General features: G+C 37.7%; 1 protein-coding gene across 1 annotated transcript in view; it reads right to left on the bottom strand.

Annotated features, from left to right (window-relative positions):
* Positions 1-13235, bottom strand: part of LOC139743526 (wee1-like protein kinase) — a gene marked incomplete at its 5' end in the record, with an annotated part of 179456 nt that overhangs the window by 86780 nt on the left and 79441 nt on the right. The window contains one exon of the mRNA XM_071654006.1: positions 5984-6153. Within this exon, the coding sequence (XP_071510107.1) occupies positions 5984-6153 (170 nt within the window). The remainder of the gene's footprint in view (positions 1-5983; positions 6154-13235) is intronic.

Genomic DNA, 13235 nt, shown 5'->3' with positions numbered 1-13235 from the left:
CATCTTCCGGAGCTGAAAGTTATTGTTATTTACTTTCAAACATAGAAGCAAACATCAGACATTTATTTTATCATCGTACGGAGTTGAATAATATTGTTATTCATTTCCGAACGTCAAAGGGATCATTCGACATTTATTTTAGCATCCTCCGGAGCTAAATTTTATTGTTATTTACTTTCGAACGTGAAAACAAACATCCGGCATTTATTTTGTCATCATACGGAGCTGAATACAATTATTGTTATTCATTTCCGAACGTCTAAACAAATATCAAACAATAATTTTACCATTGAACGCAACTAAATGTTACTGTTATTCATTTCGAAATTTGAAAGCAAACATTCGACAGTTATTTTAGCATCGTATGGAGCCGATTGTTACCGCTGTTCATTTCCAAAAGTAAAGGCAAACATCCAACTTTTATGGGCCACCAAAATCTTCATTTCTGAAATTTTGGTGTCCCCGGGCCACCGTTAATGTCGAGCCCTGCATGTGATCTGTTACAAATGGAGGGATGATTTCGGACACTTTACGTAACATTTTTTAGCTACGAAGCTGTAACGTTATAACACAGCATCGACAGCGCGATGTCGCACCAATTTTGTCCCTTTCTCTTTTTTATTTATTTTTATTTTTTTTGCATGTTACTCGCGCACGCGCATGTCGGTGTGTAAGCGCCGTTTCTTCCCCCGACGACCCGACGTGTTCAGTTTGAGCCACCACGCGTAAATATTTCAAACAACCTGGCGGCACTTTTCCGCCACGCGTACTTCATTTTCTGGCGAGAAATTAATGCTTTTCTAACTCCTGGAAATTCATTGACCCCTATCTGTGACCTTTGTGACCTTGTGCGGACCTTGAACTCCTCAAGGGACATCTACCATCCAAGTTTGGTCACAAACGGACATGTACATCAAAAGCTATGAGCCATAATCGAAACACGCCGTAAAAACGTAACATTGGGCCCTAAAGTTCATTGACCCCTGCCTGTGACCTTCATGTTTGGTAAAATGTGTCACTTTGTATAACCACTCTTCCCTCCAAGTTTGATTGAAATTGAAGTCCTCAGTAGAGAGTTATTCAAGTTTTTGTAGCATTACGGGCGGACGGACGCGGCAGGCGACCTGGGCCCCGTTTTATCAAAAGATAAAAGTAATTTTAAGTCAACTCTAAGTCCTCTCAAATCAACTCTAAGTCCATTAATCAATGATTAACTTCCAAATCAACTTCAAGTCTGTTTTATCAAGAGACCCAAAGTTGAAATCAACTTTAATTTCCAGCCAAATCAACCACTCCAAATCCACGATAACTTTATAGTTGATAAAAAATCATCTATAAGTAGAGACAGTCTACATGTAGGTAGACTCAATTGTAAGACAATTTACAAAAGAAAGATGACTGTCACACTTTCCTAGTCTAGCTGTGATCTTGTCACAAATGTTTGTCTGTTAACTGCTCACTTTCTCTAACATTTACTTACGTTTCTTTCATCTAGTTATGGTCTTTTCCTTGCATGAAATTCACGATCGGCATACACTGCTTACGCGACTGCTGCACGCAAACACCTAGAGAGCAGTCTCAATCCCACCCTGCGCGCCCGGCGACTTGGCCATCGCCAGCAAGGGCAAGAAACCGAGCACTGGAACTGCGTCTGTGTGCCATGCATATCTTGCCAAAGAATATGCGAGGAAACCAGTGATTTCTGACGTGTGTAGGCCTACGTAGAACTAGTTCGTCAATAGATACTACTAAATAGTTTAGTAGGCCTATACAGAAAGTAAAGACTTTAATTCTATAGCACCAAGTACGACAGTAAGATCTATCTAACCAGTTAGGCCTAAGTAATGTTACAGCGGGGTCGTTTCACTGTACTGTAGACTAGAGCGTCTACTAGGTCTAGAATTTCGACATGTAGACTCACGATCTATTCTTTACAAAGCCGATCTGCGCTGTAGAGGTAAAAGAAAGCTACTCACCACACTCTCACAATTTCCATAATCCTACACAAAACACACAAGACTTGAAACAATACATACCTTGGACAGTCCCATTGCAGAAATCCTCTGTGTCAGTTATTTATCCATGTCAATGAATACTACCGTTAGATCTAAGATCCTACGTAGTGTGCAGTATCTTCACGGTACGCACGTACGCAGATTTTTGTTAAGCTCGAGATGTGCTAGATCTATCGACCTACTTTCGTCAATACAATGCAAAACGGCGTATTTTGCGGTTCTGTTGCAAACATACTTCTAATTCAGCGGCTGTAGCGCTAATCATACTGCGGCGCACTAGCAGACTACGCTTCCATGGCCGTGGAAAACATTATGTACATTCGTGTTTTTGTTGTTTGTTTTAGTCCATATAGTTGCTTTATGTATTGTACTGTTTTTAAGCAGACAGTACCGGAAACCAGCCTCGTCCTGTGTTTTCTGTTTTGACTAAATCAATAATTAAGTCATGGTGATCAGCTATAACTATAATCGACTATTAAGTCTCTTCGTAAAACGGAAACTTAAAGTTGATTGACAGTTATAGCCGACTTTAAGTTGATCAAGGTTATAGTTGATTTCACAATCGACGCTAACTTTATCTTGATAAAACGGGGCCCCGATCCCTTAGTCTCCCCTCACCTCCAGTGGGCTCGACAAAAACAACTAGAAATGTCGCTATGGCGACTGGTATGCCTCCGCCATAATGCATGATTCTCCTAATAGGTCTATAGTACATGTGGACAATGTGTGATTACATTTTCACAAAATTGGCAAAATATTAAAATGACATGTTTGTCACAAATGTACCGAATGTTCACCTTCCTTGACCTATAGATGTTTAATTGGATGAATAGGAGAGCATGTATTTGGGGATTTAAGAACTTTAACTTCGACTTTGACCCTTTCATAAGTTTACGCACTTGAGTAATTGTCAAGGTATAAATTGTATGGAGAAAAAGTGCAATTTCAGTATTGAACAGTAAATTGTTATAATTTTCATCTGGCCTTTGATTCATAAGAGAATCAATGTCAGGCAGAACATACATAAATATGTACTAAGTTTAAAGATAACATGAGCCACTTCCGAGATATGGAGAAAGAAGTAAGTTCAGCACTTTCACTTGATCTTTGACCTTTTGACCTTTGACCTTATTGGCAAAAAAAAGAAAATCCCAGAGAATCTCTAGTGGGTTACACATGCATCCATCAAGTTTTTAAAAAAATAATCCTGCTGGCATTGCACAAATATAAGGAAAATAGCAAAATTTTGAAGTATTGCCCTTGACCTTTGACCCCTGACCTTTGACCACATGAACCCCAAATTCCCTAGATAACCACTGCCAGTCAGTACATGCATATATACTTTGTTCCATGAAGATACCTTGAACAATTTCCAAGATACAGAGAAAAAAGTGCAATTTTAACATTTTACTTGACCTTTTGACCTTTGACCTTTTGACCTCATGACCCCAAACTGTCACCAGAGAATCTTAATTGGGTAATACATGTATACACTAAGTTTCAAGAAAATATCTTCAGGCATTGCATAGATATGGGGGAAAAAGTGAAATTTTAAGCATTTGACCTTGACCTTGAGCATGTGCACCCAAAAGTTGATAGGCACAACTTCACCTCCTAATATATATACATGCCAAGTTTCATTAGGATACCTCAAAAGGTTTTGATAGTTACCCTGTCCACAAAATTCATTACGGACGGACGGACAACCCAAAAACATAATGCCTCTGGCACCACTTCGTGGCGGAGGCAAAAAAACACTACATACAAGTTACATTATACAACTGTATATTGTTACCGTGATTTATATGTTGTACTTTTTTTTGTTCATTTTTTTCAAAGGTGTGAAATAAACTTGAATTGAATTGAATGACAAAGAAAAACTAAAGATGGAAAAAGAAGAAAAGTAAAAGCAACATCTGCACTTTACTTCAATGTACAAAGAAAAAATGTCAAACAAGTGAAAATGTCAAACTGAACTACACCTGCCTTAATGCCAAAGAATGAAAAAAACAGTCTTGTTATCAGCATGTAGCAGATGAAATCAATTCAATGTCGTACCTTCTTAATACTAAAGATTTGTATTTGCTTTTGAATATAAGGAGGGAGTGAATAATAGTGATGTAATTTAGAAGATCATTCCAGACTCTTGGATCACATTATTCAATTTTTTTTGTGGCAAAAACCTGTTAATGGTACATTTATGCCAAAAATGGCTTTGTCAGGTAGGATAAACATGAAATTGTGAGACTGAACATCCTTAGCAGGATAAAGGGGCTGTGTGTATAATAAAAGATATAGCAATTGCTTGTGCTAGCCTTTTGCTTGAATCTGTATGCATAAAAACAAGCAATTGCTCAGTGATCTGCTTAAAAATGAATGCAGGGTCTGATCCAAAAATCAAGGGAGCACGACGGGACAGAATTTGAATTTTTTTTTTTTTTAACTAAAAGTTTCAGTGTTAGAAGCCATATATCATTTCGAATGTGTCAAGCTTACATTAAGGCATCACACTGCAATATAGACAAGATCGACATCTGTTTTGTTTTCATGGCAACAAATTTTATCAGCGCAACTGGACAGACTGAAAAAAATCACTGGTTTTCATGAAGAAAATTCAAAGGAGAATTAGGTCAAAGTTAATGAGCAACACAGGCCATGTCATGTGGTGTTTGTTTGTCAATGTTCCATACATTACTTGCACAAATAGAGAAACATCTAGATCTAATAGATTTTATTTTTTAGGTAATCTTCTCAAAGGCGGTTGAAGTCCGTCCCGTCACGCGAAAATCAAGGCAGCAGCATTTGAGGAAGTGATGGAAATCAGCCACTAGGGCCCGAATTCACAAAGGTGGTACAAATGAAACCATGGTTTAAACCATGGAGCACCAAGTGTCGCATGGAATATTTCGTTACAAAATTGGTCATTTCGTTGACAAAATGACCGTTTTGTAAACAAAATTATCATTTCATGGACGAAATGTTCATTTAGTTACAAAATGTTGTCATTCTGTTGCAAAATAATCATTTCATCAACGAAATGACTGATTTCGTAACGAAATATTCCATGCGACACTTGGCGCTCCACGGTTTTTGTCCATGGTTTAAACCATGGTTTCATTTGTACCACCTTCGTGAATTCGGGCCTAGGTGTTTGTGTATAGACATGGCTCGACACTAACTTTTTTGTTTGGTGGCCCGATGGGGCCACCAAAATCCTAAATTTCAAATTTTTGGTGGCCCGAGAGAAAAATTTGGTGTCCCGAAAAAACCCCAATAAAAAACATTAAAAGTCCTGTTTTTTTTTTTAATGAGTCAAATATTTAAGTTTTATGAAAGTAAGAATCAAAAGTTGGACATACATGTATCTACTCATAAATTAAACTTGCAACACTCACTCTCAGGCACTCATTCAGTCCTTTTCATCCATCCTTTAAACAAATTTAATTGCTAATTTCTGGCGCAAAAAGTTCCGAATTTATTGACATACTTTTCAAAAAATTGTGGTGGCCCGAGGCGGGCCACCAATTTTGCCCTTTTTTGAAATTTGGTGGCCCGACTTTCATTTTTGGTGGCCCTGGGCCACCTTTAGTGTCGAGCCCTGGTATAGATGTGTGCGTGTGTGCATGTGTGTGTGTGTCTGTGTGCATTTATGAGTGTCATGTTATAGCACTTCTGCTATGTCAGGATATGTTCTGCACACACATGCCCTTCCAAATACATCCCATAAAACCTGCCTTTGTTCTTGTGTTAGCACAGGCATGATGTCCCTTTTTGTTGAAATCGCAAGCAAAAGGTTCAAGTACAAGCAAAAGGTTTATAAATATGCATATAGATTTTAACAATTGCTTGAGTTTGATCTTTTGCTTGATGAGCTTGTGCTTGTGCTTGAAGCAATAGCTTGCAAGCGATTGTACTTTTTATGCATACGGCCCAGTGTGTGCAAGTCCTTGAAGGATGGAGGTACTCACTCAAATGCTGATCCAGCAATGGGTCGCTTGGACTTTTTGACTGCATAGAGACACCCATCCAGCTTGTTGATGCATTTGTAGACAGAACCAAACTCCCCTGATCCAATCTTACAAACCTCCACAAACTCGGCCTCATACCGTGAAATCCCACTGTCACATAGGGCTATCCTCTGTTGTGGAAAAAGAAAGAAGTAAAGGAAGAGGATGTACGTAAAATCAATGCAATTGTCAAAATAATAATGCTTGTGACACTTCCTGGCAGAGGCATAAAAAGAACAGTCCAATAATGACTTTAAAGGGATGGTATACAGCTGTAGTATAAGTTGAGATGAGGATTGAGCTTTTAACTTTTTGTGAGATGAGAAACATCTTATGAAATGTTTACAACAAAGCATACAATTCTAAGAGGAATTCAAAGTTTATTTGATAAAAATAGGTTTTGAAAGGGCCGAGATACCCAGAAACACAGTAAAACTAGAAATGTTGCTATGGCGACTGGTATGCCTCCGCCATAATGCATGATTCTCCTAATAGGTGTATAGTATAATGTCTTCATAATGTGTGATGACAGTTTCATATAACTGGCAAAATACTGAAATGACAAGCTTGTCACAAATGTGTTCAATGTTCACTTTCCTTGAACTAGGTTTGCTATATTGTCTAAGAGTACAGGTACATGTTTTGGGGGATTTGAGAATTTCTATTGACTTTTGACCCTTATGGGTAATTCCATGAAGTTGGGGCAGTGTCCATGTAGCATCGTGATATTTAAAAAATACATTTCAGCATAACTCAATATTAATTATGCTATACATTTACTGTTTGTAGGCTTTACATTTGCATTGAGGCCACACATTTTCCTGGAAATTTTGTGCCATTCAGACTCAATTTTGATGAAGTTATTAAACAATATGTAACAGTGTCCAGTAGCATCGTGACGTGTCCCTGTAGCATCGTGATATTTTAAAATTTGGTCCTAAGAGACAAATTATGGCAATTAGCTTGACCAAAATTTGATGCAATATGCATATTTACAAGATATGAATGAGATAGCTAAATATCTCAAATTTCCTGTACACAGTTTTAATTTTAAAAGAAAATCACAAAATGTATCATGATGCTTTGCGGTGTCCTTTTTTGTGACATTTGGTGGACACCGCGTAGCATAGTGACACATTGTGTAATTTTCTTGTAAAAGTAAAACTGTGGAAATAGTAGAGGCTACTATGTAATCCCGTGAGATTTTTGTGCCAAAATTGATTTTTTTTTTGGCTAACTTTGTCAATTTGGGGGTGCTGAATCCAAAAAACTTTGGTTCCATTTTTTCCGACGTCTTCAGCCGCCATTTTGAATTTCAAAATGGCCGCCATAGCAAACTGTATTCTTATCCATATCTCATTAAGTGAGCATTGCAGAAGCTTCAAATTTGGTGCAAAATGCATGGTTGTGATGTCAGACACTCTGGTTTATCTTTTTCTGATATTGTAGATTGTTTTGATACATTATGTAGGCTGCCATCTTGAATTTCAAAATGGCCGCCATAGCAAACAATATTTTGAACCATATCTCATACAGTGAGCATTGTAGAAGCTTCAAATTTGGTGCAAAATGCATGGTTGTGATGTCAAACACTCTGATATATAATTTTCTGATATTGTGGATTGTTTTGATACAATTAAGAGGCTGCCATCTTGAAATTCAAAATGGCCGCCACAGCATTTCTACCCATATCTCATGTTGCAATTATTGTAGGAGCATCAAATTTTCAGTAATGTACATGCTTGTGGTGTCCAACGTTCCAGTACAGCTGTTTCCTACTGTGGATCATTAGATATGCCACCATCTTGAAATTCAAGATGGTGGCCATATAAAAACATATAATACTGTGGTAAGCGCCTTAGATGAATTTGCCAAAATTGTCCTAGTTAGACCGAATTCATTTTCAGGTCACACAGAACGACAGCCAGCTCTTGACTCAAAATGGCCGCCATAAATTCAGACTGTAAGGACGAGGTTCCAATGACGTCATCAAGTCATCCTGAGGGGCAAAAACTGCATATGGGGGGGGGGGGGGGGTAGGGGAGGGGTCCTATACCATTTCCCATAAGTGTGGGCAAGCGTGTAAGCATTACATCCCACGTCCCACAATAGCCAGGTATATGTGGTTTGCGTACTGTGTGCTACAGCTATGCGCTTAATACACACGTGATTTGTTTTTGCCTCTCAGGCAGTACATTATTTGGTGTCGTGGAACCTCGTTAATAGTTATACTCAATCCCAGTTATTAAATATCTGTACAAAACCAAGCATTGATACGATTAAAGGTGATCTTCAAAAACTTGATGCTGCCTCGAGAGAATGAAGACAAACAAGGAAAAGCCTCGCAATGGCAAGAATTGCCATGGTCACCCTACCAGGCATCCCATTCACAAGCTTGTTTGTTGACCACAAAATGAAACAACTCATCAGGAAGCTCATAATTGCTGGATGTGTTTCTGGAATAACATAGAATGAATACGGAATGTCAATGAGTAGGTTTTTTCCTGATTGCCCTGTGTAGGTCATCCTCGATTATCAAGACTTCCAAGATGCTTACCCCGTTTAGGACGGTTTGATTTTGCTACAATACGCATTTCCCATAGACACCTGCCAGAGTATACTCGGGACTCGTCCTCAATGGGTTACTGCTGTACCGCCAATGATTCTAAAACTACAAAGGAGCATGTAATAGCTCAGTTCTGTGGCACTTTGGATGCATCAAAATTCCTCAATGATTTAGAACACCATCACACAAGGGTAATCTCAAAAATTGTCACTGCATTGAAACTGATGAATATGGTGTTTGGCAATCAGGTTCAAGGAGGATATTCTAGAAAGAGATGAAAAGGGAAGTTTTCATGTTCTGTACTAAGAATTTGTATCTGAAAGAATGAAAAAATATATCTGGGCTAATATGAGAAAGGCCAGACATTCAGCTCTTGCAATTGAAATACACCATTTAAGATTGGATCAAAAGTCATTAAGCTTAAGAGGACCAATACTTTCTTATAACACTACGATACAATTATCGGACGTTACAAGTTCTACTGTTCTGAGTAATTCCACAATCACTCATCATCTCATAATTTTACGGCCTTCTCCTCATTCGCACTAACAAAGGTTCATTTTTCATACCCATGCCTTAGAAACCCACAAAACTGAGCCAAATAATCAGCCTGAAAGTTGAAATACTGATCAGTCAATTCCATCTGACACAGATACCACATCACGGAAAAAAAGAAACAAAGGGTTCATCAAAGATGCCATGGGAGCTGTCACCCGTCACAACGAGGATGCAGATATCCTCATTCCATTGCATGTATTAGATGCTACTTCAAGAGCAACAGGGAATTTCAGAGATATTGATGATTATTACGTATAGACACTGACATTTTCATTCTCCTAATAGATCTTTGCTTTACTTTTAATACTGCATCGCATGTTGTCTGCTCCATCACTGGAAATATAGATAAAAGTACAATTGACATTGTTGAGAGATTATGTTCTGCAAATTGTTGCGAAAAACAAAGCTCTGCTTGGTCATGCCTTTCATGGTGCAGGCTGAAGTTGAACATTTGAGGATCTCTCAAAGACCAGATGAATCAAGAATTCTCTAAGTCTCGAATCATGCAAAATGTGCAATGACACAGTCCATGCTTTCCAGAAGTTGGGCGTGGATGACTTCAACCTGGACAATCTCCCGCTTTGCTCTCGTATAGAGTCTTGATACAACACATCCAGAGAACAAATCTCGTAAACTTTCACAACCTAATTTGTGCCTCTACTTACAGGGGAATATAATATGGTAAACTATAGTTATTTTTCAGCGGATATGCATAAACTGTGCAATTAAGTGCTTTGAGCTTCCTACACCAACAGTAGCCACAGAATTCATTATCATGTTCATGTGGCACGAAATGCAAAAGCAATTGTTTCTGGAAGAATTTAGAACCAATTCTCAGAATTTAGAACCAATTCTCCCCATTGTACAGCCCTATACAAGTGCTGTGACTTCAAAAACACATGCAGGGAATGAGCCTTGAAGACATAAACTAAGTAAATATCCCATGAATTTTTAGTACACGGTTAATATTGTTCATTTAAACTCTACCACCAAATCGTCTTAATGGGGGCATTTAGTCATTCAGACAGTTATTGAGGCACTTTTTCCCATTCACAAGTTTTACCCAAATGCAAGCTCTTAAAGGAATGTTTCCCATGGCTGCCATTTTGCATTTCAACATGGCAGTGTACCGACTGGAAGCAGTCCCGTTTACGCAATAACACTTTATATTTACTAAAGTAATTGACTTACACATAGGTCCTACATGAAAGTGCTCCAGCATGCTTGAGTTTCCAGGGTAAAGATCTTACAGCACCAAATATGGGTTGAAATCCATCTTGAATTTCAAGAGTGGCAGCCAATGCGAATAATCCATTATTACAGAATGTATAATTATGTGTGTGTGTGTTTGTAAAAGAATGTACAATGTACACCACCATAAACATTGATATGCCGAAAAGTTGCTTGCCATTAGCTGAAAAGCAGTCATTTTGAATGAAAAAATGGCAGCCTCAAAAATGATCTGCAATTTTAGGGAGGGGATCAAAGTGCATCTGAATGTTCAACATCATGAGCCCGGTTTATACCCGAAATGTGAACTTTCTGTATTGGTTACAACATGAAATATGGGTCAAAATAAACATTCTGGTATGGCGGCCATTTTGAATTTCAAGATGGCCACCTATAATATCAAAGTGGACCATCATTTCAGAAAAAGATGTTTCAGAAAGTCTGATAGCATGTGCATGCTCTTTCCCCCAAATTAGAACCTATACACAATGCATATAATATGAGATATAGGCCCATTTACATTTGCTATGGTGGCCATTTTGAATTTCAAGATGGCCGCCAACCAAAATGATCCATCATTTAATACAAAAATGTGTATATTAGCATGTCTGACATCATAAGCATGCTTTTTGCCCCAAATTTATACTTTCCATGGTGCTTACAACCTGAGACACAGGTAAAAATACATTTAGCTATGGCGGCCATTTTGAATTTCAAGATGGCAGCCCTCAAATTGTATCAAAACAATATACAAGATCAGGAAATGATTGTATCTGAATGTCTGACATCATAAACATGCTTTTTGCGTCAAATTTGAACCTTCTATGATGCTCACATTATGAGAATTGGGTCAAAATACAGTTTTGCTATGGTGGCCATTTTGAAATCCAAAATGGCAGCTGGAGACGTGGTCGAAAAAAAATGGAATCAAAGTTTTTTGGATTCAGCACCCCCAAATTGACAAAGTTAGCTAAAAAAAAAAAAATCAATTTTGGCACGAAAATCTCACGGGGTCCAATATTTCGACATAGCAGACTATACTAAAAGGAGAGTTAAGATGTTTAGCTATCTGACTAATCTAGTAATTATGCATATTGTATCATATTTTTGTCAAGCTAATTGCATCAATTGTCTTTTAAGACCAGATTTTAACTATCGCGATGCTACATGGACACGTCACGATGCTACAGGACACCGTTACATATTGTTCTAATAACTTCATCAAAATTGAGTCTGAATGGCACAAAATTTCCAGGAACATGTATGGTGTCAATACAAATGTAAAGCCTATAAACAATATATGTATAGCATAATTAGTATTGAGTTATGCTAAAATGTCACACTTTGTGCCCCAACCTCACAAAATTACCCATAAGTTTATCCATTAGGTAATACATGTATTTATTAAGTTTAAAGAAAAAATTAAAAGAAAAATCCTGCAGGCACTGAATATATGAGCGAAATAGTGAAATTTTGAGGGGTAGACCTTGACCTTTGACCCATGACCCCTAAATTCCCTAAATAATCCCTGCCAGTCAGTACTTGCATATATGTACCAAGTTCCATGAAGATATCTTGAAACTTTTGCGAGATATGGAAAAAAAAGTTAATTTTTAACATTTTCACCTGACCTTTGACCTTTTGACCTGAAACTCTCTCTGGATAATCTTTATTCAGTAGTACATGTCTACACTAAGTTTCAAGAAAATACCTTCTGGCATTGCATAGATATGGGGGAAATAGCAAAATTTTTAGCATTTGACGTTGTTGTTTTGACCTTTGACCTCTGGCTAATTTCACTCAAAAACTTACCTATATATCCAATCATACATCATCCTTGGACTAAGTTCGGTGAAATTTGCTTATTCCAGTCTTGAGTTATTGCATAAACAGATAAATTCTTGGATTTGACCTTGATCTTTGACCTTTGACCTCTGGCCGATTTCACTCAAAAACTAATCAAGTAATTGCCCCGTCATATGTCATCCTTGGACCAAGTTTGGTGAAATTTGCTTGATCCAGTCTTGAATTATCGAGTAAACAGATAAATTTTAGGATTTGAACTTGATCTTTGACCTTTGACCTCTGGCCAATTTCACTCAAAAACTAATCAAGTAAGTGCCCCATCATCTGTCATCCTTGGACCAAGTTTGGTGAAATTTGTTTTGATACAGTCTTGAGTTATCGTGTAAACGGATGCAATTTCATGATTTGACCTTGACCTTTGGCCTCTGGTCAATTTCACCCAAAAATCTAATCAAGCAATTGCCATATCATACTTTATACTTGGACCAAATTTGGTAAAATTCCACTCAATATTACTCCAGTTATTGCATATATCCCCCCCTCCCCCCCGTCTCCTTACTTATCAAACTATTCAATAAACATATTTAACCACATGATTGCTGCAGGCTATTATACACACTGAACCCCTGGGTGTTGAGGCATTTTTTCACTGAATCTTTTTCACATGAATCTTGCAGGGCAGAAGTAAACATACATTGTACAATGTATTCATTGCACCAAGCATGCTAACACCCCCCCCCCCCCCACACACACACATTCACAGTCTCAAACTGCATAAACGTTCATTTATGAATGAAAAGTAAAAATATGGCATGTCGAATGAACTTGTAACTGTACACAGCCTTTTATGTACAAATACACATTATTTATATCATATAGGCCTATATATGCATGTGTATGTATATCATTTCATGCCTTTCAAAATTAAAACGTTTGGCCAAGGTTATATTGCTAAAAAATTGAAATAATGAGGTATGTATGAAAACAAGGTCCATAAAAGAAGCCATCCTCACCTTGTGATACCTCAACAGATTCTTCACTGAGTTCAGTTTC

Source organism: Diadema antillarum, unplaced genomic scaffold (assembly GCF_040938485.1).
Source record: "Diadema antillarum isolate AM-2024a unplaced genomic scaffold, OU_Dant_1.0 seq00001092_RagTag, whole genome shotgun sequence".
In the NCBI taxonomy this organism is placed as follows: Eukaryota; Metazoa; Echinodermata; class Echinoidea; order Diadematoida; family Diadematidae; genus Diadema; species Diadema antillarum.
This window is presented reverse-complemented; position numbering and strand designations above follow the sequence as displayed.